Genomic DNA, 27,910 nt, shown 5'->3' on the forward strand with positions numbered 1-27,910 from the left:
AAAGCATTTGCTGAGTTCTGTAGCTCTAATTCAAAATTAGAGAAGTAAAGAGACAGAAACATTTTAAGATCACGTGGTATGTTCTCCATCCTGTAAATGCACAAGTTGAAGAAATGGTTGCTTTATGAGTAGAACAGAAAGAAATCTTTCAGTTCAGTAAAAACTTCTAAAACACAATAACAGAGCCTGGACTATATCATATTAGAGAATATATTGCTTACCTCGCTGAAGTAGATTGAGGGTATTCATGACCACTGGTGAATTCCCTGGTGTGTAGTAATCTCTGATTATTTGCACCTGAAATTCTTCACCAGCATAATGTTCTGTAGCTGAGGCTTATATAAAGTTCAGTTTTTATTAATTCAACCTTATAAGCACAGTACTTGGTTCACATTCATGATTACAATTATTTATTTAAGTCGAAAGAGATATCTAAAAAACACTGTGTGGATTATCCTGAATCTCAGAGGGCTCTTTTATATACAATATTTAATGAGCAATCTACTTTGGAAAATAACTAGATTTATTGTGGGTAGCAGTCCTTTATCCAAGTGATGTGACATAAATACAGTGGAAGCCACTTTTTAAATTATTACAATAATAGGAGCACTGAAAGAAATAAAAAAGATTTTTTTGGGGGGGGGGTATGGCAAGCCATAAAATGTACAATGGTGCAGCAGAATGAATGAGTGCCTGTTCAGAAGGGAAACTTTCTGTGCACCAGAAGGCTAACTGCTGAAATAATGGAGCCATTCACAAATATATTTTTTTGTGTAGCAAATAATAAAATAGTTGGACAATGAAGTCTCCTCAAGTGCATAATAAATAAAGAAATTAACCGCAAAAAAAAAAAGAAAAAAGAGAAATAAAATTCCATCTTCAGGATCATGGTTGAATCAATTAGAAAATATTTGTAAAGGCTGATCCTTTGCAAGCCTGTGTGTGCCCCAAAGGCCGCTGATGCTCACAGGATGGAGCCTTTTCTGGACTCTTTAAAGAAGCTGAGCCCCCAGGACTCTGAGTGTCAGTTTGGGGCACTCTGTAAAAAAAGGAAATACTTAATTGAGCTGGGAGTTTCGATCCAGTCTGTCCTGAACACATAAATACTCAGCCAGCAATTATTCTCTTTGCTGTTCTTCACATTCAGCGTTAGTTTTGGGCACTTTTTATGTGTGTTCCATTATCTATGCCTAAAACAGGGGGCCAGTACACTCCGTTTCTTATCACGTTGCATTATTGACACTGTAGTTAGAGCCGAAGTGGTATTTTAAGTCTAAATCATATCCTTCTGTGGTTTAGGTATTTATTAAAGGACTTAGATGCATTTAATATATTCTTTCCTTCAAAGGTTTGGAACGAAACAGAGTGGACAGAATTACCTTATACTTTCTTTCCATTTTTATTTATGGCCTTTTGGAGCCAGAGCTCTGAAGATTTACACTTGGCAGGAGACGAAGGTGCTGTGCTTGTCCTGCTCTCCTGGTAGGCCTAGTAAATTGTGAGCTCTTTGAGGGAAGGGCTCTCTCTCTTTGTTCTTTGCTTCAACAGAGCTCAGCAAAATGGAGATCTGCAGGGTGGCAGCCCTAGGTGCAGTCCTGATCAAAATTAGTCCTGGTCACAATTAGTCCTCATCACAATCAGTGATCCTGGACTTGGCAGTGAGGTCCCTCTGCAGGGGGGAAGGATGAGTCCTCTCCTGGACTGCAGGAGCAGTTCATAGGTGTTTTGGCAGCTGCAGGTATGGGAAGAGCTTCTGCTTGGATGATGGTACCCTGTGTGAGGCTGAGAAAGCTGCAAAGTCAGATATTTGGTGCATTCACCCCTCCAGTGTCCTTGCTTCTCGGTCTCAGCAGCACAGAGCAAATTGTCCTGGGATACATCCTGCGTATTGCTCTTGAATAAGGAGTGGCGAAAAACCAGGAAAGGATTTTGCCTAGTGGGGGAGCACAAGACAGTCATAATTTATTGCAGGCTTGCCTGTCATGACTAATGGACTCAGCCCCTATTAACTGAGCTGTGACACCTAAACTGACTATTTTTCTTCAGCTTCTTCCCTCAATTTGGACCAAACCACATACCTAGCAAGAAAGACATTCTTCTTTTCTCCCAGGTTACATTTCTGGGGTGTGAGATGAAGGGGGACTTCAGGGACAAAGTCACACCCACACATGTAGGCCATAGTTGGGGTTACACAGCACCATCACTTCTGCCCAGAAGTTTGAATTTCAGAGCACGTTTATAAAAGTACAACAGTGTGAGCTCTGTAATTCCTCTGGCTGCCTTCTCTCTGCCGCCCTTCCCCACTCTCCCTTGCTATTCCTGTTTTATTTATCCTGCCATAATAAAATTAGTATCTAACAGAGACCGGGAGAACTGGAGGTCTGGAGTCATGTGCTGAGGGGTGGCCATTCTTTGGTTAGTCAGTAGGATAAGCATTCCCACCCTACTCACTGGGATGGGCTTGGTACATCCATGCATCCATAAAATCATAGCTATCCCAGAACAAAGCGACGTAGGGAGGTGGGAGACGTTTACAGGAAGGCTCTGTACTTGCAGGGACTGATTTTATCACAGAGGTTATTTTGGAACTTCTTCAGGGGGAGAGAGCTGTTGTAAGAGTATGGGCCAGACTTTCCTCATCACTGAACGCTGCCGGGCGCTGCGGTGCCATGAGGAACTGGGCTTTATAACTAACTTTTTTTCAGTTTCAGACACTTATTTTTAGGCTTGGGTTTGCTAAATGGAGACATTCCTCTTTTGGAACCAGCATGAAATATCCAACTTCTGAGCACGTTCACAAAATTATTTACTCTAGATAGGAAGTTTAAGGGGAAAAAAATCATCCTGTTTTAAAGTCGTTCATATACTTTTCTAAGTAGATCATGGGCTGCATAGTAATTTTAGGAAGGGAACACAGTTCACATTTGAGGACTAAGTTAAAAAACCCTGAGTTTGAAATTCATAGGAGGAGAGAGACATTCCTGCTTTATTCTTATGGTTTGGCATCAAACCAGTCATATGCAAATTTTAAATTGTGCTGCTAAATAGTTAAATAAGCAGATCTAAAGGGTGTGAGGTTCCCAGATCCTTTGTAACATCCACACACAACCAATTTTATATCTTCTACCAATACATTTAGAATCACTTTTCTGATTTTATTGAAGAAAATGTCTGGAATTTTGATAGGAAGGACTTGAAAAAGATAGTTGAATCTGGATAAAATATTCATAGATATAAGAACTTCTAGTTCCAGGAGAAGGCTGCTGGGTGCCTTCTTGACTGTTCTTCTAATTTCCTAATTTCTGTTTTCCCTGTTTTCTGTGCTGTGTGTTTAAATAAACTCTTCTGGTTCTGTCTTTCACACATCACTGCTTTTCGCTTCAAAGGCTCCTTTTAATAACTTATTCTTTGCTTTAATTTTCTTTTGAACATGAATTTGGCTTCACCAAACACTCTGTATACAGCTCACACCCACAAATCCTGAGAGCAGGGTTGATTCTGTCTACATGTAATTTTGTGTATGGAGTTACTCTTTACTGCATTGGCTGACAGAGTTTCTGTTTTCAAAATAATTTCCATCATTTCTCTTCTTTTACCAATCCCATGGTTGGGGCTGCAACTTTTCCTCCCTCGGCTTTGTGGAAAACAGACCACACTCCAGGTTTGCACGGAATCTCTTCCACCATATGTTTTTAGTAATTGTATAGTAGGGGAAAAAAATCACTTTTCCCTTGTCAGACATTTCTAGCAACACTTTTTTTGTAAAGGCCTTCATCAGAAGTGGCTGAAATTTGAGACTGTTCATAGAAATAGTCCTCAGAGAAGGTTAAGTTTGAGAAAGAAAACAGAAAATACGGCTAAGCTGTGATTGAAAAATCCCTCCTGAGCGTGTTCGTCGGAGCCTTGCCTTGCACCGCCAGCACTCTTTTTTTTTGTGGCACTGGAAGCAGTCCGAGGGCTCAGCCGGAGGGAGCGGATGCCGTGTGCTGGCGGCTGCCAGGACAGCTTTCCAGAGGGTGTCATTTATTAGCTGCTCTGCTACAAACTTTGCTTTGCACTGGGTTATTTTTCTGCTGTTGCACCTGTGCCCTTTGGTGGGCAGTGGCTGTGTCTGCTGCCTGCTGCATGTCGATGAATCATATGGCACTTTGTGTGCCTCTCTAACTCCATTTCCCCACTTCTGATCTGCTCTTCAGCTCTGATTTTTTATACTTTGTATGGAGGTAAATGTAGCTCTCTTGCTGTTATTCCTTATTTCTTCCACTGAACAAGCTACTGTTGGTGGCAACTTGATAGTAGGGAATAAAGAAGAAAAATATCCCATTTTAAAAATACAAGACACTCGGTTGACAGAGGCAAACATGGCACACGCAGGAGGAAGAAGGAAACCAAATGTTTATATACCTTTTGGGATGAGTTGTTCAGATTGTAGATAATCCCATTAGAGTAGGAACAATCCTCTTGGATGGTGAGATCTGTGCAGCACATGTCACCTTGGGACCAGTTTGCTGAGGCACCTGAGTCCTTACCTGAGTGGTAATGGGAATTACTAATAGTCTTAATATCATTAGTAATTTGTGTGCTCCAAAGGGTTTTTAGGTATGGGAGGAAGTGATTAAGGATAAAGGTAGAGCTGGTTCTTTGCAGTCTTCCCATGGTCTGTAATGGGACCAGCACAAGGTCCTATAAATACCTTTGAACATTTTAATCTGTAACATTTGGTGTAAATTGTAACTTTCAGAAACTTATCTTTTATGTGGTGCAGTTTGCTTTTATGTCTCTACTGTCTAATCTTATCTTCCCATGTGCTGAAAAATAAAAATTCATTGCAATTATCTTTCCTGTAGTAAGATATCGAGGAGTTGGTACATTGTAAGGGGACTGGGTTGAAGTACAATCAACACACATTTTTTTGGATCTAAAAATATCAGTGTTCCAAAGGTCAGCTAAATGATAAATCCCGTTCTAAGTGTATATATAATACACATGAATGCACACTATAAATTTGTTTTATAGATTTTCATTGAAGTGCTTCACAGTGTGATGATAATTTCAAAACGTTTCGAGTTTATCTGAGGTCGCCGGTACAGCGAGCGAGGAGGGAGAGTGGCGACGGCAAAGGCGGCAGGAGGAGGTTCCGTCCCTCTCGGCCGAGGGGGAAGGAGCTTGCCAGGATTTGGCTGTTGAGCATGGCGAAAACCCACTGCTGTTTGTCCCTAAGAAGTCAGTTGGACAACAGCAGCCTTCTCCTGTGGCCAGAGTCACTCCTGTTTATTTTAATAGGAACAGGCCCTCGTATCGGGCTATTGACTTCTCCTTTGTTTCCCTGAGAGCACGTAGGGTGAATGTGTGCAGAGCGCAGCTGCTGGAGCTTGTGCTGCCTTTCCTGTGTGGACAGTGTGATCCATAACCCACAATTTAACAGTGTTTCTAGCAGGGCGAACACAGAAATTCTTCTGGAATTACTCCCAGACCGCCGTGTCCCCTCTCATGATCTTTTTCCTTCCATGGGAAAAGGTGGATTCGACCAAGGCCTTGTAAATAATATCATTTACTGGAGGCATTTTTAGATGCACAAATGCTAAAATGGATCTTCTCTAACATAAAAGGAGAGGAGACTTTTATTCCTCTCCGACTGGTACAATTTATTTAAGTTTGGTGGTCTTGGTATGTCTTTATTAGGAGTAAGAGTAACAGTTAAAAAAGAGGTAGCAGTCAAGGAAACCGAAGGATTCTCATCTGTTTCTCAAAATAATAAGTATTTTTAAGTAGACCCAATGTTTCTTGTACCGAACTAAATAAAGCATTCCAGAGTAAAATAAACATGTCTTCCCGTTTAGGCTTTCATTGCACAAGTCCTGTTGAAATTCGTACTAAGAGGGCTTGAGAATTTCCCTCCCTCCCACAGACGATCCCAGTGTCCAGCATTGTGTCCAGCCTGCTCCGTGCTCGGGGACAAACACAGCTGGGTGCTCAGGTCTGTGCTCGCAGGAGCTTTGGAAAAAGCTCATCGAATGAAAGCGTCTCACGTGCGTCGTCTGCGTGACTGTGAGGAGCAAGTCAAGTTTTAACTACGCTTTCTGAAGTGTTACAGGCAATACAGTTGCTCTTTTCACTGGATAGTGCTTACTTTTCTTTGGGATCACAAATATTTGAATACAATTACTCAGTCAGCTGGACATCTTTTTCCTCCCATTTCTGCTCGAACAGTAGTAGAATTTAGTGTTGATTTAAAAGACTGTCTGCCTTAAAGCAGATTGCAGAGTTTGCACACTGTGAATTGTAATTAAAGTGTAAGGGGTGCTTATTATGTCAACAACTGGCATGAGAACCCCCGAGCAGCAGGTGACCCCAAACATGTGACGTTTGTGACAGCTAGGATCCTTCTTTCACTGGTTTAGCAATCTGAAAGACCAAATTGAAAGAAGCCCAGAGGCTGTATATTTCATTAAGTCCCAAGGGAAGTGTGGGATACAGCTTCCTTCTGCTTTGCTGGGACGTAGCCAAAAACTTTCTAGAGGCTCTGTTTTTGACAGAGGCTTGCTGAAGGGGGGGAAGAAACCTTCCACCAATCACCCATAGGACCATAAATTTGACATTTCCCACAGTTTCTTTGAGGCACTGATGTTGCTGTGTCAGCAGTATGTCCCGAATCTTGTGTTGTATTGTTTGAAAAGGAACAGTCAAACTTTCAGGGGAGCTGAAATGTTTTTCTTCATTGTCCAACAGTTCCTCTGCTGCAAAAAGCCACAAGGATTGTAAAGCACACCTCTCCAAACAGGGGCTGCTTTTATCAGCAGTGGGTTCTGCGCACGTTGGCAGAGCGTGTGCTGCTCTCTGACGCGGCAGAACAGTCGATAACATTTCATCCATGTTACAGAGCAAGCAGGAGATTATCAGTTAGAGCCCCACACGACCTGATTGCAGGAATGATAAGGAAAGGAGCCTTATGAAAGCACACTGCGCTGAGTTTATCCCCAGTGTAATTCCAGTTGGGTTATGTCAAGAATTATCTTGGCCCAAAGGCTGAATTACACAGTTTGTAACACAGCCTGTAATTTATTTTTAAATAATTCTGAGTTTCGTGTTGAACAAATTCTTCGGCCTCAGACCCTGCCACACAGCCCACCAATCTTTTTGTGGGTGACCTGTGGCGCAGCTGGAAAACCCTTGCTCTTCCTGAGCCTCCGTGGGAGACCAGGCAGCACTTCTGTGCATGTTTCAGGGGGGAAGGCTTTTCACCTTTGATGAGAAAGTTGACTTAATTTTTTCCAAGAGGTTTGAAAAACAGCAAATGCCTACTTGTTCTCTTCATATGTAGTTTGTTGCTGTCACACACCTATTGCTCTGTCCATCCACGCTGCCACAGCGTGTCCTGCCAGCTGGTTTGTGTGCTGCTGCTTCCAGATCCTTCACTTGCCTTGGTGGCACCTCGATCACATGATGGTTGAGGGGTTTTCATGCTCCCTAGGTTAGTTTTACATTTATATATGTTTTTAATTAGTGGATGAAAGGTTTAGAATCCTTGACTCCCAAATGCGAGCATTGTCACTTCTTCCACTGAGCTAGTAAGTGTTTCTGGTCGAGTCACTTAACCTATAGTCCTCATCTGCCTAGAGAGATGCTACAGTAACCAGCATTTTATAAAGAAAATAGATCAAGCTAGATAAAGATAAAATACATTCAATAGTACTCCTTTTAGTACTTCTATTTCAAAGCAGTATTTTGAGAGTTATTGTTGATGTAGTTCTTTGATCTTGGATGAAAGATGCTTTAGAAATGTAAAGTATCTTTGCTTTTTGTCATCTCTGTGGCTGTGAAATTTTTCTCAGAAATGAAATTTTGGAAAACACATGCAGAAGGTTTTCGTGTAGACCCGATTGTTCAATTTTTTTAGTAGACTTTCGGAAAAAAAAGTGACTGGGTTGTTTGTGATTACACAGAGCACAGCATGTCAGTGGAGATGTAGGTAACCTCGAGTTCTTAATGCAACATCCCTCATTTTGACATCATATTCCAATGCTACTAAAAAAATAATAAAAACTACTAAAATGTTGTGATTTTGAAGGTTGTTTGGAGCCCTTCCTGCCCACTCTGTGTGCTGCCATCGTTCTCACAGGATTCCATTTTTATTTCTAACCCTTCACGTGGAGCCAGTTGGACTCTGGAAGTGAGACAGAATTAAGAAGTGCTGGAGCAGAAGGTTTGCCACCTCTCAGCTCTGGCCCAGGGCAGTGGTCAACTTAATGTCTTTGCATTTGATTTCAGTACATTCTGACAAAGACCTGCAAAGAGCCTCTTCCCTGCCAGCAGAGAAATGGGTGAAAATACTGTTAAAAATGGCAGAGGAAGTAGTTGTAAGGCAGTGAGGTGGTTACATTTGGTCTGTTCATAATTTTTGGACAACTCATTTCTTTTGAAAATCGGTTTCTAAGTGAACCCTTTCCCAAATGTAACACTGCACCTTTAACTTTTCGGAAGGTCTGTTTCTGGAAAAAAAAAAATAAACATTAGTAATGTTTTTATCTGGGAAATTTTAAGGGGTTTTTTTTGTCCAACTGAAGTTTTCAGGCTCTGTAACGTACTGCTTGCTAAAAGGCACACTCTACAATGCATTAAGTACAACAGAATATTCCTTTGCAGGATTCCCTTTGTTGCAGACATTATTTATGACATTTTAGTCAATATTTGCATGGCAGACTGTCCAAAATTATTTTGTTTTAGGCACATCACTGATAACTGGACCCATACTCTTTATCATTCTTTTACATTCATTAGTCACTCTGTAGTGTTTTTAACATTTTAAAACACTCATGCAATTCAAAGGAAAATAGATTTCAGCCAAAACGCCTTCAAAATTATCTTTTTTCCTTTGAGTTATTCAGCGATTTTTAACACTTCGTATGTTTGATGTTTTTTTCTTTAGTCTCAGCAAGGCAAAGTTTTTGCAGGCTTTGACTATGCTAAAGATAGGATTTTGATAGAAAAAAAAAAAGTGAGGTAAACTGAACTTAATGTGAAAATGTTATCAGACGTGGTGTAAGGTGTAGCCAGCCAAAAAAACTGGCTATTTGCCTTCTGTGTAAAAGGTAATTTAAAAAAAAAAATTTACAACAAAACTAATTAGCAGATATTCTAATGCAAGAAAATGTTGCTGTTAGTAAAGTTTCTTCAATATGCCAGAAAGCAGATGGTGGCAATGGAATAGCGTTTTCTTTTGCCAGCTTTTCTATATGCTTTCTAAACCTGCAAGAGCTTTTGCTATTCAGTATTCAAATTTCTGACACTCTATGATCTTTTTCATCTTAAAACAGAAATAGAAACTGAAACTTAAAAATGTAATCAAGTCAAGCTGTCTGTTCATCAGATCATAACCATGGCTTTAAAAGTTTGATTAAAATTTCGTCTACGCAGTGTAGTTACGGGTTTGGAGAGCTCTGGACTTTTCTGGTTTTAAATTCCTTCCTCAAAATTTTAGATTTGCAGGACTGGGACCAAGTGAAAATGGATTTTAGGTTGCATTTTCAGTGTCAACACATTATGCTGAATATTTTTTCAGGGGGCCAACTATATATACACCCAAGTCTTTCCTGTATTTATAATGATCCACTGTCCTTTGAGGTGTAGATATAATTCCATTTCTCTATGGATTTATGGTGGTTGTACCTCAGATTTTGCTGTAACTCGTACCAAGCCTGCAGGATGCTACTTCTCTCCAAGTTTTAACTTTCTCTTCCACTTGCATGGCTTACAAACACAGCAGAAACACAGACCAAGTAGGCTGCCTACCAAAAGGCTGCTTTTTTTTCTGCCCGAGTCTGTGGTGTTGATGCCAACATGATACTGATGCAACAAAACACGTCCCGATTTTTATGGTAATTCTCAGTTCTTCTTCGCAGTCTACAATATTGTGAGAGTAGAAACAGATCCATGAAGCAACACTCAGTGGCAATTCTTTGTGGGCAAAACCCTCTGACTTTTCACTTGGAGAAAGGCTTTGGGCTGATGGCAATATTTCTGCAATTATTTGTGGGAAAAAAAAGGCAAAAGGAAGGGAGGAAGGGAAGATGGGGAGCTATCGAGCAGCTTTTTCTGCTGTATAATTTTATATATCTATGTATTTTTGCCAGCAGTTTAATTTTGTATCTAGCTTAAGAAAACCTGAAATGGAAATTTTTCACATGCCACGTTGAACTCCTCGCAGTGCACAGAACAAGGAAAAGACATCTGCCAGAACAAAAAAAAAAAAAATTAAAAAAAAAAATTTGGCCACTACAACCAAATATGTACTTAAGAGGGACTGAAATGAGAGCCAAGAGGAAAAGTGTCAGGTACATCAAAATAAAAGAGTTGTGAAAACGGGACTGCAAGTGTAGATCTACAATAAAAAAATAGTACCTAAACTTTGCTTAGACTGCCTCATCTGTAACTTGATATTAATCTGCTATTGACAGAATCTCCATGGAGTATTAGTTCATCTTCTGTTTATTTCTTAAATAGTCACACATATTTTTATTATCAACATCGTTTTTCCCTGTGTGAAATAGAATAATCCTGAATAGGGAAAATGGGCCCATTCTTTGAGGTATTAGTTCTTTTAAAGTATTCTTCACTCCGTTGGATGTACAGATTCCTAGCTGAATTTTTGGTTGATCACAGGAAAATTTTGCACTTGTCCTTTAGAGGAAAGAGAAGCGGGCGAGGTTGAAAAAGGAGGAGGAGGTTGGGGCTCCTGCCCAGTTTGTTGGTGTGGTGAAGGTTTTCCTTTGTTTTTGCTGGCTGATGAAGTCTTGAATGGCTGAGGCTGCGGAGACACCTTAGGAAGAGGCACAGACTGAAATACAGGAGCACTCTGATGGTCTCCACAAACAGCCTGGTTATCCATGTGGTGTTAGAAAGGCCAGCTCTGGAGAGCAGTTTGTGAGGCTTGTGCTCATTGTCAGGGGTTTATTTGGCTCTTTGATAGAGAGCAGCTTTGAAAAATTCCTTATTCCCGTCTGCTCCAGAAAATCTAGAGATCCTCCTTGGGTGTGACCTTGTAGCACGCTGCGCCTTGGCCAGAGGAGAGGCGCCAGCTCGCCAGCTACTGCTTGGGATAAAGGATGAGGATGGGCACTGCCGCCAATAGCCTGGGAATATGCAGCTCCCCGCCTAGGGTCCCATAAGGATGAGTTTGTCACAATAAATAAATAACAAGGGGATGGTGGGGGATAGAGATTAATTGGGTGGCTGTTCGACCGCCAATGGAGTCTCACCATATGGTGGACATAATCCTGCTTTGCTGATGTTGGTTTACTCACCAGGGTAAAACTGCACAAAAGCAGAACCTGGAGTCTTTGACCAAAGCTACCAGATCTGCTCATCACACAGGCTCATCTCCACTTGCCTTTGTACATGAAGTCAGGCATGGCAAAACCAGCTATTAAATCTCCCTAAATACTGTTGTTGTTTTTGTTAAACTGAGATAGAAAATACTTTGGAGAGAAATTATTTCTTGTTTTTCAAAACACCTAATGAGAAAAAGAAAGGCATGTGAAGCAAAAGCTGAGAGTGACTGGAAATATCCCCTTCTAGGTGGCTTTGGACCCACTCTACCAAGTAATTTTCTACATAATATAGCTCAAGACTTCCTAAGTGGGCACTGCCACTGCCATTGTAATGGCTGCCTTGGTGGGAGGGAGACTTTGTTATCCACAGCTCGAGAGCCTGGCCCTGTGCTTTTTACTCCTTTTAGTAACTGTGCCTCTCAAGGTAAATCATTTAACCTCTATGTGCCTCCTTCATCCCTGAATAAAGTGGGCATAGTTATGCTCACCTTTCCCACAGAGGTGTTGTAAAGCTTAGTTTAATGTTAATAAGCTGTTTTAATTTTCAGGATAAAAGGATGTTCTATAAATATACATTAGAAGTAATAATAGTTTTAATGTATGCCATTATTTTATAACAGTGCTTTTCTAGTTCTAGAATTTTTTTAGTGGTTTGAAATTATTACAGGATCAGTTTTTGTTAATTAAAGATTGACATTCGGGCAAAATTTGTTGAATTGTTCTATAAATTCAGGTCCATGTGCACTGAGCATGCCCAGAGCCGTGCTCACCTGCACTTTGGGATCATCAGGACGGCCCTTTGGCTTTTGAAACAACTCTTTGATGCATGTGCTCAGAAGTTTGATGGTTTCTAAATAGAATGGTTCAAATATTTCAAAGCACTTGAGATTCGTATAGTGTGAAGCAATTTAAAATTATTGTACTGCAATTAATTTTAAATAACTGAGCACTGCATATGTCTAGAAACCCGTACAGATCCAAATGGAAGCTCTCTAAAAATTGAAACGATTCAATAAATTTAAATCACTCTGAAGAAATGGATGTAAGTACTGTAAATCATTTTGTGAGGGGGATAAGCAAATTTTCTACAAGTGAATCTGAGGGTAGAGACTCTAATTAGATTTTTTATTTTGGGGTTTATGATGATGAAATGTAGGTTAATATATATTTCCTAGGGATATGAGGGCAGCTCTTGTTGATCCATATGGTTTCTTGTAGCTCTTACATAGGCTGCTTTTTTTTCATTTCCCAAGATTACAGAAACTTAGCAATCCAACTTTGCACATATTTTTTTTCCATTACAAATATCTTTCCCTCCAAATCTGTATAAAAAGACATGAGAAAAATATTGGTCCACAGCTAGAAATGCCAAGTGTATTTTTAAATGCAGCTAAAAAAAAAAATTCCTGCAGAATTAAAACCCTGTGCAGCATGGAAGCCCACATTTTGTGGAGCTGGGCTGCTCAATCAATATGAATTTTTATATGCCTCAATCACTGATTCAGGTACAACCTGTATCTGCAGGTACCAAAGTGGATTATTGCCTGATAGCTGTTCGTTAGCTGAGAGCATGTTCTCTGTCCTTCCTTTACAGATGTATTAGAAAGATGCTATCTCGTTGTAGGGAGGCTGCTAAAAATATTGATGCGAGACCTATTGGAAAGTAATGTCATTTCCATTGGCTCCAGCTCAGCTCCAGGAAAATCCGCGTGCCGCTTCCTCCTCCTGCCGCCACGCCGCACGGGTGCGTGCGGCTCCCTGCGCCGTGTTCCCAGCTCTAGGGTTGCAGTTCCTCCCGAGCACCAGAGCCAGAAATGAGAAATTGGTGCTACTCTTCTGACACTTCCATTTCACTGTGTCCCCAACAGCCACAGGAAAAATGGGACAGGGTGGTCCCTCCTCGTGCGAGCGCCAGGCTCTGCTGTTGGCAGGAGAGCGCTTCCTCCGGAGACGTGGCCACCTCTTGGCAAAGGGCTCCTGAGGGTCTGGCCTCTGGTGTCGAGGTGTCCCAGGGGCTCAGAGTGGGACAGAGCCCTTGGTGGCCGAGGGAGCTGCTCCGCCAGGCTACTCCTGGTCATTGTGGTCTGGGGAGGGAAATTATTTCTGGATTTTCTCCATGGCTGGTGGACTCTTCCTGGCTGGAGGAGCCACGGAAAGGGAGAGGGGCCCCTCAGCAGGGTCTTCCTTAAGGCCTTACCTTACTTTTAGACAGTTGTCATTATCTTTGTCTAAAGGTCATGGCTAAATTGAATAAAAGGAAAGCTGTGTGTTCCTGTCGATGCACAATGGCAGTATTGACTTTCGTAATCCAGTTTGCTGAGGGGTGAGAGAATTAAATTAGATATCTAAGCACAGAAATTGAGAGCCTTTGAAAACAAAGATAAGGAGACAGCCTGTATTTTCCTTTTCCTGGGAGCTCTGGGCTCAAGATTTTGCAGGTGTGTCATCTGATCCATGGCTTGCATCGATCAAAACTGTGCCAATGCATATTTAATTAGCAAGGGGACCCTGGATGCATTATGGCCATCATCCCTATATTGAATGGACTGTCAGACTTTCTGAATGCCTCCCCACCCCCCCGCTTCGTTGTTTGGGGAGCTTCTGCATTTTGTCTGAGCAGCTAAAAGTTTCTTTGTTTTTAGCTGGTGATGCATACAGCACCACTGAGGAGAATACAAACAAGTAAAGTCCTAAAGTGTTTATTTTGTCTAGGAAAAAGGGCTGAACCAATTTGAATCCTTTGGGTAACGGATTTTTGTATCTCTTGGAATTAAAAAAACACAGTCGAACGATGTTTACTTTAAGAATATTTTATTATAACAAATAAAATCTGTGCTGTGGGATTTCTTAAGGAAGCCTTTGATGACAATTTGAATTAAGTCAAAATTAACGTTTGCTACTGCAAAGGAATAAATAGAAAATGTTCCAGAAATGAATCAGTAAGCAGGAATCAAAGGCTGTAAACTGTTTTAAAAACAAACATTTAGAAGTGAATCAAATAGTTGTTTGTAATATCAAGGAACAAATATGGGAATACACAGATTCCCCACATTCTAGGCTATCACACGATAGCAGTAAATCATTTATGGGCTTGTGAGAACAAAGAAAGTTGATTTAAAATGAAACCATTTTGATAGAGCTTTAGGGTCTCGCAGCCTCTCGGTGAAGTTTCGTGTTCTTATTTCCAGCGAAGCGGGAAGTAATGGGAAATTTCTGCAGCCAAAAAAAGTTAGGCGGGGAGTTGTGGAGATCTTTGTTTGCGTCCACCTTGGTACAAAGCCGCCCCAGCAGACAGAGTGTTGCCTGATAAACAGATGTAATACACAAAGTCTGCTTACAATACCGAGCAACAGACTGTGGGCACATGTTTTGGGCTCATTCAAACTCATCAGCATAGTCTAGCTGGCTGTTTTGTTGCTAGTCTGCTTACGGGGTAGCTTAGGAGCGTCTTACTGGTGAAGTAACAAGGAGGGTTTTTTTGCCACAAAAGTTTTGTGGCAGGGGCTGATGGGAAAATCATTTGCATACATCTTGTTACAAAGGCTGACTACTTCCTGGCTTAGACAAAGTGTTGCCTGATAAACAGACTTAACACACAAATGTCTGTCTGGAATAAACAACAGCAAGCTTTGATTTACATTTCTATTATCAAAGATAATCTCTTTCCCAGTGTACAGGAATTAAGAGTCCTCGCCTTATAAAAAAAACCAAAAAAAAACAACAACAAAAAAAAAACCAGGCTGGCACCACAGGGATTTTACCACTGCAGAACCTCGTTGGGGAGCCGTGGGGATGGGGTGTACGGTGCAGGGGGTATGGAATAAAACTGGGAATCTGGTGTGGGCGTGTACGTGTGTGATGGTGAGGTGGATGATAATGAAGCACTTTGAACTCCCTATAAAAGTTAACTTGAAAGAGATGGCTGGAGTAAAATGGAGAGCCAGGCCTTCCTTTAAAGAAATCCTAGTAGCCACCAAAATCACTGTAAATAATAATTGTAGCATATATGGAGCGACCCCTATGTGTTTATATTATAATGTATAATGAAGGGAAAGTGAGTGTAAAGAAGCCCCAGTCCTGGTGCTGGTTTCTGTTTGTCAATCCCGTAAGCTCACCACATAAGACTGTATATAAAAGAGCATGATTTAGATTTTTTTTTTTTTTTAACATATATAAATCTTTGGTAGAATCCATGCCCAAAATTATAGATGAAAAATTTATTGCATGAACACAACCCAGCCATATAAATTTTTTATTACAAATAGGACTCTGAAACTTGAATAAAATATGTCAGTTTATTATACAATATTCCCCCCACCCCCAAAACATGATGTGAATGGAAAATTTAACTTGTGCACTTCTGTGGTGCTTCTGCGAGGTGCTGGGCTGGTGATGGAGGAGAGGAACCTGCTGTATTTCACTGCAGAGCAGGCTCAGCATGGGCAGTGGCAGTGCTGCCTTGCTCATCTGGCATCGCCGGTCATTTTTTTCCTGCACTACGCGGGGATCACCTTTACTGTTTCCAGGATAGATGTGTCTCCACCTGTGGTAGCTCGCGGGCTGCTCAGAGGCTCAGGTTCTGCTGGGGAGCGGCTCTACAGAGGTAAAAAATGATCCTGGCACCCATTCACTGGGTTTGCGCAGACCAGCAGACAGTAAATAGGGTCACTGCCACCCCAGCGAATCCCAGGCTGGATTCAGCCCACCCTGGAAAGCGTGGTGTATTTCTGGGAGTGCTCCACAAAGTGTCCCATCTCCCCAGTCAGGTAGCCATGGAGAGGTTTAGCACTGGGAAGGGCCATGGCACTCGAAAGAGGCTTTTTTGGTGGAGAAGTGCAACAACACTTCACCGTCTGTGTCACGGTCTACAAAAAAGAACAACATTGTCAGTCTGTTGACATTGGTCCTGTCCACGGGCCAGACTTTCCTGGGAAGGTTTTATTCTTTCCAAACAATGGAGCGCTCCCTTCCAGTGCCGCCAGCCCTGCTTCCATGCAGCCGCCGTGCAGCCCAGCTGGAGCTGTGCTCCTGCTGCAGCTGAAAAGGAAAACTGCAGACTGAAAAGTCCAGAGCTTCCGTCCTGGAGCTGGAGGTCCCTGCCTGCGTATGGTTTGGGATCAGGCAGATCTGGGGCCCGGTCGTGCTGGGGTAGCATATGCTTAAGGAACAGATCTAAGAGGAGCAGGGAATAGAAACTTGATAGAAAATGCTACTTTGAGAAACTAGCCTGTTTTGTTGTTTGGGGTTTTTTTTTTCCTTTATCCCTTCATCATAATTGATTCTTGGAAGTAGAGAGTAAAATAGCTTCAACATGTTTTTTAGCTCCTGTTTACCATGGTTATGGTTGGCACCAGATCCCCTTGAGCTTTTCTTGCCCAGGTACCTTGGGCCCAGCGCACAGACTTGCTCAAACCCCAGCTAGCTCAGGGTTAAAAATTCCAACCACTAACTTTTCTCTAACTAAAAAAAACCCCAAATAAAACCCATTGTGATATTCAAGGTTAAGCTTCCTTAAACATAAAACTAGATTCCTTGGTGATTTTTTTTTTTTTTTTTTAATCAGCAATCTTAATAGTGGTTCCTCACTATAATATTTCCAACTCCATCTGAAATCATTTAAATCCTCCCCTTAATAACATGCACTTTATTGTAATATACAGATTCTTTGGCTTCCTACCAGCCTTAGCTTAAGGCACCAATGAAACTCGTTGCCGCAGGGGGCCATGGATTCAAGAGGGGCTCGCATCTACTGTATATTTTGTTTTGTGTGTTTTCCAATGGCTCTAATTATTGCAGGTGGTAGAATTTAACTGGCAGTGTTGTTGCTAAAGAAAATAGGCATAAAGTGTATACTGTTTTGCAGAGTGGCTATCAAATATATAGAAAAGAGAAAATCAAATGAATTGTTAAACTGCTCTATAGTAAGTGATTTTATTGATTTAATGCAAATGCTTATGAAAACGATCTTCCATTTATATCTATTATGTATGGGCAAAAATTAATTTATTCCTCCGGTCACCTGTTTGGCTAACTGACTCAGCAGGACAGACATTCCCCCTCCTGTTGTAGCCGAGCCCAGAAAACACTAAACGTTCAGAAAACTGGAATTTGAAAGTTTCCATGTGCAAAACAACAAAAAAGCCCCGACAGGAGTTAGTGCCAACTGCTGAAAAAGCAGAGAGCGAGCAGTGGAGGCTGAGCAAGACTCCCTCGTCCTAGGCAAGACTGTAAAACACAACGGCTCTGATTTTGCCAATCCCTTAACCATGTGGCGGCACATTTATATGTGCCGGATCATCTGCGGCATCTGAATAAAATCAGGGAAGCAAAATTCTGCATATAAACATTTTGGCTAAGTGCCTTAACTCAGTCTTCTTATCTGGGGTTTCCACAAGATGCCACCTTGCATAACAATGCTGAGCACACGCTTGCCCAGTCCATGTTTTCAGTAGCCTCCCGTGATCCCCACCGCAGGATTGAGTGGCTTTAATTCTACCTCATCCTGCATTTTAGTGCCCTGTGCCTCTTCATGAAGAATACTGCTTTAAAGCTGTGTTGTCTTTTCCGTGGAAATTAATACTTAATTTTAGCAGAAGGGGCGGGTTGCAGGGAAGCAGAACTAGGAAAAACGCTGTCGCCGGAGCCAAGGTGATAAAAGGAGAAAGTTAAAGATTCAGTGTGCAAACAAATGTCCTACGGCCAGTGGAGCCCCTCTTGTGCCACTAGCCTTGGTGTTGGAAAAACAGCACTCAGCGCAGACAAAAGTACTTTGTTTGTTTCTCCCAAGCCAGGAGCAGCTCGGGCTGCGTGTGCTGCCCACCGGCTGCAGGGCTGTGCTGGAGCCAAGGTGCCAGCGCCGAGCCCGGCTCCCGCGGCTGCCGCCGCGGCCTTCTCGCCGCCTGCCCAGGTTGTTTCAAATTTTAGAAAGGGAAACATGCTCCCAGTCGCACATTTCAGCAGGAACTTCTCCAAATCTATAAATTTTTGTGGAATTCCGAGCCTACTTGAAACATAAAGCCCAAACTCTGACTGAGCCATGGCTGGCTGGAGGGAAAGACAAACCTAAAAAATAAGCAAAAGCCTAATGCCCGCCCTGTAAAATGAAATCCGTTGAATGTTGACTTTGAATGTTAACTAAATATTTTACATTCCTAATATTTTACCTTTGTGTCTACCTTTGTGGTATCGGAAACATGAAACTTCTTGCCAAAATCGAGTCTCCAGAATACAACAGCACTGTGCATGTTACCCCATAGTGTATCTGCTAGCACTGCTTCCAGCTTCGGGGAGAGAGAATTCAGAAGATCGGTATTTAAAACAAAATTGCAAAAGTGAGGATTTTTTTTTTTTTTCCCTGAGGTTCATTGGCAAAATTATTAAAAATAATAAATACAAAAGAGAGGAAAAGGATTCTGGGGCACACTGGGTATATATCAGTTTTTAGGGGAATTTCATTGATTTTAAATAGAAGTATCATGACTGAAGCTTTCTTTGCTAAATATTTTGAGTGTTTGTATTCTGATATTTATTAAATTTGGTTTTGTGAGTGCTTTTTTTTACTTGTAGTTTTTAATTTATACAAGATTGTCCTCTAAGCTTCTGAATGATACCTAAAGCAGACAGTCAGCAGGTAAAAAAAAAAATTTGAATATTTAAAATAGGCATTTTCTTTATAGTGCTCTGCGGTAATTAAAATCTTCATTTGCTTAAAAGCAAGGAACCTTTTTAAAGCAATAAATTAGCATTGCTTGACCCAAGGTCACTAGTAGTACTGCTTCTTCCAGCACTATTAATACCTCAAAGAAAAAGAAGGGGTGGTGTTATGACTCTGTTGCAATAGAAGTAAGATTTTCAATTTAATCACAGTTAAGTGTCGTGACCTTTTGATCTTGCATTGACTTCTCACTGAAATGTGGTCGAATTTCAGACAGCTAATTCCAAACTCTGCAAAGTCAAGGTGAAGTCAGAAAATAGGTTTGCCACGATGAGGGGTGGTTTTGAGGCAGTAGCAAGTGGTTTCATCACCTAAGTTTTGTTTCACAGCAAAAACTTTTTCTATGGGATCAATAAATTACAGAATAATTTCTGGGGAAAGGAAAAAAAAATTGTATTAATTGCAAAACCCAGTAATTTGGGGGATTTTTTTAAAAAATATTTTTTCCCACAGGTAAAGGGACCTTTTTTTCCTAGTTCATAGTGACAGAAATAATTAAGAAGGAAAACACTATTTGACTAAAGCTTCTACTAAGAATAATTTTTGGACCAAAGAGTGATCATCTTCACATAAAGTAGAGTTAATAACATGTAAAAAATGCAAAACACTCGTATTTACACATACCCATTTATAGGTCATTTTATTATTTTAGGCAAATAAATTGTGCTCATTGGAGAGCGTTAGCTGGGAGTTTGTAGGATTATTTACACAAGTTCTAAAGCAGGTCATCCACTATCTGGTCTCACTTATCCCACTGCAAATCACCACCAGCACATTTTAGGGATCTCGTAGTGCTGTAACCACTGCGAAAGTACGCCAGAAAATCAGCTCTTCCCTCAGTCTTGCAGATCTTGTTCCAGAAATGTGTAGCCAACAATCTCCACGACTATGTAGGGTTGCTTAGTTACCTTTCTATGCCTGCTTGGAGATATGTTTTGAGACTTTACTATGTGTTGGAGTAAGGCTCTGGTTTGTATACAACATAGAGGCTGCATTATAAAAAACATGTAGGAGAGTCGTTTAAATATGCCTTCTTTAAAAAGAAGGATTCTCAAAGCTTAATTTATGCCAACACACACCCCAAGCACTCTGTGCAGTGCCGTAAACAAGATTCCCTTTTTTTTTTTTTTTTGGTGTTTTTGGTTTTTTGGTTTTTTTTTGTTTGCTAGCAAACATATTACCTAGGCACGGGACTTTTACATTATCATGTCCTAGTGCAACCAACACTCCTGTCCTCAGTTTGTACTCTCAGCCTTTTGAGGAAGTCTGGCGCCTCTGATCTATTTTCCACAGCAGACCCTGTAATTTTTGGCTGTATTTTATGTTTTTCAGATTCAAGTCAATCTGAAAGTCCCAGCCAGCCAAGTGAAGCTGATATTAAGGACCAGCCAGAAAATGGTAAGTTCTTACCTGCTGCTCCTGCTTTGGGATATTAAAACAGCCCATATTTATAAAGATTTTTTTTTTCCCCCATGTCTAATATAAAAAGATGATCCAGAATAATTGACATGGGAAGGCTACAAAGAGGTTGTGCACTCTCCTCATAGTTAAAATGCTACTGTTTCACTAATCTAAGGTAGCATTTGTTTCTCCAGTTCTGGAGAGAGACTTTTTTTTTTCCCCCTTTAAAAATAATTTTAATTAGGGAGATGCCATTAAAGAGCCTGCTGTATGCAACCCTTATCCTTATTCCTCCATAGCAAAGGCTTTAAGTCCCTGGGCCTTGAGTCATGACCTTCAGGGGAGTAGATACTGCAGGAAAACAGATCAGGGAGGCTCAGCTACAGCTCCTTGGTGCTTCTCTCCGTGTTCTGAAGAGGCAGTGGCTGGAGTGGAAGCAGCAGCAGGGCTGGGACTTTTGGGAGAACTCATATTCCTTGGACCAGGACAGATTCAAAGTAGAAGCAAGAGCTTTTACTGAACCAATGGCTTGCTTTGTAAAGCAGCCTGGAAAAAAAAAATCATTCAATAATAGTGGATTTCTGTAGGGACTGTACGTGAAAGGATGAATATGTGTGTAATGGAACAGCTTCTCTTCCTTTCTGTGTTTAGCTAAGGTAGACCTCAACAATTTTTGTTGGCCCATTGGCAACTGAGTTTTGTTTCACTACTTATATGTAGGGCTTAGAATGTCTCCCAAAGTGAAAGGGATGATTATTATTGACAGTTTTTCTTGACTTTTTGGTCCATAACCAGATTTTTTTTTGTAAGACCTAAATGTAGATTTGGTTATCCACTGTACTTGGGGTCTACTCTGCATACACAGAAAAGAATTTGTGCAAAGGGTTTATGCCTCTGAAACCCTGTCACCATTTCTGGGATGTGTAAATCCATGTAGAAATACAGTCTCTGTAATAATGCATGTGTGATTTCCCTTTCACAGAGCTTTGCCTTAAACCCCTACAGCTGTGTGTGTGTTCAGTGAGCGTTTTGGGGGCTTCATTAGCAGCCAAACAAGCTGCAAGGGACAGTGAAGCTGAGGGGCTACCTTCACATCCGGACTGCTTTGGGGTTAGGGTTTAAACAGGGGATAATACTAAGGGAAGAAGAAGAGGTTTAGGTAAATAAAAACCTTTAAACTACCAGCATGAGATACAGGACCTAGAACATAGAGCTCATTGGACTGGTGAGATTTTGGCTTCGGGGTCTCCTGTATTTTCCTCCCATTAGATATGAAAGGTTTCATATTTTGATAGATTTTGTGCTGTTCATCTCTAAACATACCGTCTTAAAACATTGCTGTTGTTTCTGAAAGACAGCGCCTAATTTCCCTTATCAATCCTGTTCACAGAAATTCTAATTTGTAGCCAAAGGATTGCAAGGTTAAGAGAAGAACTGACTAAACTGTGATTTTTGTTCTGCCAATTCTGCTATTTTTTTTTTTTATGGGGAATATGTTGCCTCTGTTTATTAAATCATATTTTAATTTAGAATGTATTAGGCACCAAGCATGTTATTATTTTGTGTTTAGATACTATGCTTTCGCAGCTATTAAAGCACAGTTCTTCTTACCCTGCAGTTTCTTAGTCTTTAACAAAGCTTGCTACTCAACAACTGCCCCGAAAAGCAGCAATGTCAGTGTTTAATAATGTAGAATCTCTAAGAGCCTAGTGAAATGAAATATCTCTGATTTGGAGCCTGACTCTTCTTTGTAAAACAATCTTTTAGTGAATTCTTGGAACTTTGCTGGTGACCTGCAAAAGGTACTTTTTTTTTTTTTTTTTTTAAATTTTTTAAAATAAACAGGAAAAGGATTTTTCTTTTTTTTTCTTTTTTCTCACTTTTACTAAAGGGTATTTTTCCCCACCACAGCGGCAGCCTCCTCACTGGTTCTGCACCTTTTGCAGTGCGTGTGTGGGAGATTTTCTAACCCAGAGTGTTGGCCCTGAAGTGCTCGTTCCCCCCAGGCAGGCGCTGAGCTCATTCCCAGCACACACAGCCCCCAGCTCCGGGGTACCCGGCGTAGATCAACACAGATCTGCAGCTCTTATCTCCTGAACGTGAGGATGAAAGCAAAACTGCAGGCTTTAGAAAATGAAAAACTGCACGCACAGAAACGGACACAATAAATCATATTAACTGCGGTGTTCTACACTTGCTGTAGACCCACTTCCACCGGGCCTGATCCAAACCCCTCTGGAGTCAATGGGAGGCTCATAATTGATTTTACTGAGAGTGGGAATGAGCCCACACAGAGAGGAATTTTAAATATATATATATATATGTATGTATGTTTGGGTTTTTTTTAATCGAAGAAAAAATAGAATCATGAATAATCTCATTCCCACTGATGCCAACAGTGGAGTGACCAGATTGAGGGCAGGTTTGGAAGCATTTCTGCATGTGTTTCTGGAAGGCACAAAGAACTGTACCGATTCAGTGCTGCCTTTTCCATGCTTGCATTCCTTCATTTTAAAAAAATAAATCTTTAAAGGCCTTGTGAGGGTTATACAGCCTCTCTACTTGCCTGTTAATATCCTTTCTGTTCCACTCCATAAATTCTAGAGCTATTTATTATACACATATATTTTGCATACCTTGAGTAATGTAGGTTCAGAAGGGTCAACTATATGGCCCTGAAAAAGAAGGCCTCCTACTACAGATTTTAATTTATCATTCTAAATTGTATGTGTTGTTTTGCAAGGCCTATATGTCTAACCTTCATTGAAGTGAAGTTCATGGGAAAAAAGGCTTCTCTCTTTTAGAGCCACTCCTGTTTTATAATAGTGGGATTTGCTGATGCATTTTCTGGAGCAGAATCGTCACAGACGGGGAAGATGGTGACATCTTCTGATCTCAGTGGTGGCTTCCACACCAGCTCTGGCCTTTCCCTCAGCCTTCATTAAGCCAGAATAGTTTTTAGGCAGTCATCCAGTCACCACTGCAAATATTTAACAGAAATATTCAGCATTTAATTATTTCTAAAGAGAGAGATGCAGCTTGATGGCCATGAAAAGCAAACATGCAGGCGAGACAGGGCTCATTGGTGCATGGATGGTCCAGGGTCCAGATGTTTTGTGCTGGAGCTGGGGGTAAAATTAACACAGGGTGTGCACAGTGCTGCTCTGTCACCATGGGAAACAGCTTTTTGGGGGGAGGCAGAAAATCCAGAATTCCTCTGTTTGTTATATGGGTGAGGAAATTTGCAGGAGGGATAATGAAAGAGGCCAGCAACTTCATCTGAAAGGCAGGAGCATGTTTCGATGCCCTGATATTTTGCTCAAACGAGGGATTTTTTTCTCACCAGCTGGGTGGAACACCCATGTGGAAAATTCCCCACTTTTGTAGTTGCCTAATGGTATGTAAAAGCTTCATTTCAGTTGGCACCGCAAAGTGATTTTGCAATTCACCCAATCAAAATAAAAAAAAAAAGGTTATTGATTTTAAAAGCTTGTTAAATGCACTGGTTTGGTGTTGTGTTTTATAAACAAACTAGTTTTCAGTGAAGTCAGGATGACAAAATGGGTAGTCTGATGTAGTGAAGTGACCACATGCCTGGGGATCAGGAACAACTGAATTCCCAGCTCAGCACTGCTGTGGACTCTCTCTCAGGCTTTTATTCTCAGTTTCAGTCGTGGAAACAGCTATCAGCTAGATTTTCTTTTTGTAAGTAGGATTATTTTAAACTTTTGTAGGAAAACCTTTTGGTCTTTTTGTCTGCAAAGTGGGGATATTTGTGATTCTGGCTTTCAGAAAATATTAAAAGTGGGACCCTACTCTGCTCCATCAGGAGTTTAACCCTGGAGAAAGGCAGGGAGGATGTCGCACAGAGTGGTTAATAACCGTGGCACAGAGCTGTGCTGCTGCTGTCAGTAAATGGATGTCAGGCAATGTTTGTGTTTGATGTGGTGGCACTGGTGAATTAATAAGTGCAGCGTAAAGGTGCACACAAGGTGTGCTGTGCAAAAGCAGGAGAATGCTGTGTCATTTCTGACAGGCTGCTCGTGCCTCTCGAGCGGGGCGGGGCTGTGATTTGGTGGCTGCTCAGAGTTGGTAGCACAGCACTTTAATTGTAGATGAGCGAATTCTTTTTAAAGAAGTTGGTAAATTCTCCCATTTCAAGTGAGCAGGGCAGCATTCATTATTACAGCTGATTACAAACGTGTGCCAAATCCATTGCCAAACAATTTCTGTGGAGGGAGAGGCATCTTTCTAAAAAATAAAAATGTGTAATGCCCAAACCAAATGCTTTTTAGCTTTAATGCCGTCTCACTGAGCTGCAAGTACCTTAACAGCACTGCAGGAAATGAAAGGCACATTGTTCATTGAAACATTAAAAAAAAAAAAAGAAAGAGAAGAGAAAAACAATGATGCACCGTAACTTGCAGAACTCGTTTTTCAGCCCTGAAGTAATTACACTGGACTTGTAAATATCATCTGTGAATTCTTTGCTTAAGTAGGGTTGGACTTGAGTATTAAACCTGAAAAAAATGTTTAAGTATATGCTTACTTTTCCATGCCTAAAAACAGAAAGGAAGAAATTCTGGTCTTTGAGCTGTGGGGGAAAGAGAAGGCCACAGTGGGAACAAATGCAGAGAAGTTTCTGCTTCTTCTCCAGGCAAAGCTGGTCACGGAAGGCATGAAACAGCTTTGGCTGCAAGGGAGCAGGGGATTATATGTGGGAAGACCCCTCTGCCTTAACTAACAGGCTGCAGAGTCCAGTCCCTCTGTGAATGCTTTCCTTCTGGTCCCAAATTTGGCGTTCCATGCAGTGGGATAGCTTTGGCCAGTGGAAGTGGTGCCTGCCTGATCCCAGGCTTGGGCACTCTTCTCAGACTCAAGAGTTCACCCTTCAAACTCTCCTCCCAAGCAGAGAACAAGTAACTGCTCTTTGTGGTTGTCCCCATCACTCAGGCACATTGCAGGTTAAATGGGAGCTGACAGACATCCAGGTCCTTCCACAGCCAAATTTTTAACAAGTGGAAATGTTCTGCCTTCCAAGGCCATCCCTTATGCTCAGGCCATGCCTGACCTCTCGTCTCCACTGCTTCAGGTGGAGTCCAGCTGCCTCACAGGCTTCCAGAGCAGTGACAGAGCTTGATGCCAACTCACCAAGGAGGTGCTGGAGGTGTCTGGAGGTTCCTTTGTCCTTGGATAAGCCCCTCAGCTCCCACCTGAGGAGTGCAAGGACACGAGCAGTTCTCTGAACACACAATGCTGAAACTGGTGCTGTTAGAAAATACGTGGTCTCAGATGACTAACATTCCTGAAACACCTCATTTTCAGGAGATAACTGAGCCTTGCAGAGAAAGTTTTCTATCAGTTACAGCTGCAAAGGCAGTAATACAGTAACGGCAGCTTTTATTAATGTTCTTGTTCATGGGATTATTTGCATCAGAATCTTATAAATGCAAGAAGACTCTCCTCTCTTGTTTACAAAGCCACGCTGAGGAGTTATCACAGCCTGAGGGACTAATCTAAAATTAACTTTCTTCAGAAAAAGCTTTTAAAAAAAAAACCCTTAGCATTTCCAATAAGGAATCTCATCGCTGGCGCTGAAGTCAGAGCTCCTGGTGATGTCAGCTTGTTTGCACCTTTGTAACTTGCCAGGACCAAATTCTGAACAGATTTGCACCCTTATGGATCACGTTGTCTGATGACTGGGAACAGCAGTGGGGAAATTTGTCCAGGCTTGGAAGCTGTGGCCGAGTCAGGGAGTACTGGTGGGGTTGGTCTCTTCTGGCTTCCCTGGGACTGGGCAGGACAGGCTGTCGACTCTAACAGAACCCATCAGCCAAGAAAAGTCTGCTGAGGTCCAACCTGTGTTTCATCACCCCCTGAGAGTGCCTGTAGGCAGCTCTGAGAGCCAGCGTTTCCCAAGGAAACAAAAGCAGATATGTCTGGTTATAAATTTAGCTTATGTGTGATATAGTCTTGCATTTCTCTCATCTTATTTCATTACATTACATTCCCAAAAAGAACTAGAAATACAGTATTTCAATCATAATAATTTAGAATTGAAACTTTGCAGCATCCAGGTGTGTTTCCCATCCAGATTTATGGCTGTCATGAAGAATCATCTGAATAATTAGGAAAGAAAACACCGTTTTTCCCTATATTACCATATCCTCTTTTGAGTCCAGACTGCGAGGCACAGTTACACCATTCCCAGGATTTAGTGGGTCCTCTGGTAGGCTGAGGATTTAGCCTGCTTATCAGTGGCTGGCACTCTCTTGGGGGAATCCAGTGATGGCAAATGGCACTGACTGTCAGTCAGGCGAGAAACGGGAACGTCAGTGGGGTCAGTTGTGCAGCCACTGCTGGGGATGGCTGGAGACCCTTCTCATCAGTGACCTGCAGTGCTTGAGGCTTGGGGATTGACAGAGGGCTTCAGTTTTCGCTGCTGCTAACCATTAACCTTCACAAGCAAAGCATTCCCACAAAAATTCATCCACGGCAAGTATGACAGGAAATATTCAAAGCATGAAATGAATGCTTATAGCATGACAAAGCAGTGCTTGAAAGACATGAAACGTTCATTACACTTGGAGTGGCTGAACGCTGCAAAGGAGAGGAGAAATAAAAATGTGGCTCGAGTATATATTTTTATTTCTCCATGTGTGTACAGAAAAAAGGCAATGAACCTTTCCAATGGATAAGGTGCATAAATACAGCTGCGATTATTCTAAGTCGTTTCAAAAATATATTTTTATTCTGCGGCTCCATTCCATTCCTTCCCATGAATTCTTTATCCACGAGATAACAGCAAGGGCCATCTAGAGGGCAGCTTGGAAATGGGATGGCCAGGAGCAGCCTCTTAGGGAACTCCTGAGCTTCCCTCTGCAGGGTCAAGGATTTTCTTTGTCCTGAGGGCACCTCAGTGCCAGGTCACTGCCCCCTCCTCTGTGGCAGCACTGGGATGGGCAGGCAGCCATGGCACCCCCTGCTACCCATGTCCCATGTTCCAGGATCCTGGACAGGGCAGCTGGAGCTGTGAGCAGCCTCCAGCTTTCCCTACAACTGTTTCTAATGTCTGTCTTCTTGAGAGAGTTGCTGTTTAATTAACAGCTGAGAGCTGGGTTGCGTCAGAGTAATTGCGGCCGCCGGAGCGGACCACAGGCTGAAGGATGCTTTGAAACACCACCCTGCCCACCACGAAGCTGGGCACTTAGGGAAAGGAGTTTATTTGTGGTATGGGCATCGTTTAATTTCTGTTGAGTGGAGAGGGGAGTTTATTAGTGGAAAGAGGATGTGGTGCCAAGGCCTGACTTGCAAAACAAAACCCCAAACCTTTCTATTTGTCTTTCTATGTAAAAATTCCCTAATGCTCGGTAATGTAAGACAAAGGGAAAATTTTACTTGCAGGAGAATTGCCTTCCACAATAACTAAGAAAAAAACCACAAAACGCCCACACCAGAGCAACATGAT

At 41.7% G+C, this 27,910-nt stretch overlaps 1 protein-coding gene across 18 annotated transcripts in view; it reads left to right on the top strand.

Moving 5' to 3' along the window:
• Positions 1–27,910, top strand: part of NFIA (nuclear factor I A) — a 350,608-nt gene that overhangs the window by 215,957 nt on the left and 106,741 nt on the right. For 16 of the 18 annotated variants that reach the window (XM_048313292.1, XM_048313295.1, XM_048313294.1 and 13 more), the window contains exon 3: positions 20,374–20,439. The exons of the other annotated variants lie outside the window; for them this stretch is intronic. In XM_048313292.1, coding sequence (XP_048169249.1) covers positions 20,374–20,439 — 66 coding nt within the window. The remainder of the gene's footprint in view (positions 1–20,373; positions 20,440–27,910) is intronic. 18 annotated transcript variants of the gene reach the window in all.

This window comes from Corvus hawaiiensis, chromosome 9 (genome assembly GCF_020740725.1).
Source record: "Corvus hawaiiensis isolate bCorHaw1 chromosome 9, bCorHaw1.pri.cur, whole genome shotgun sequence".
Taxonomy (NCBI): domain Eukaryota; kingdom Metazoa; phylum Chordata; class Aves; order Passeriformes; family Corvidae; genus Corvus; species Corvus hawaiiensis.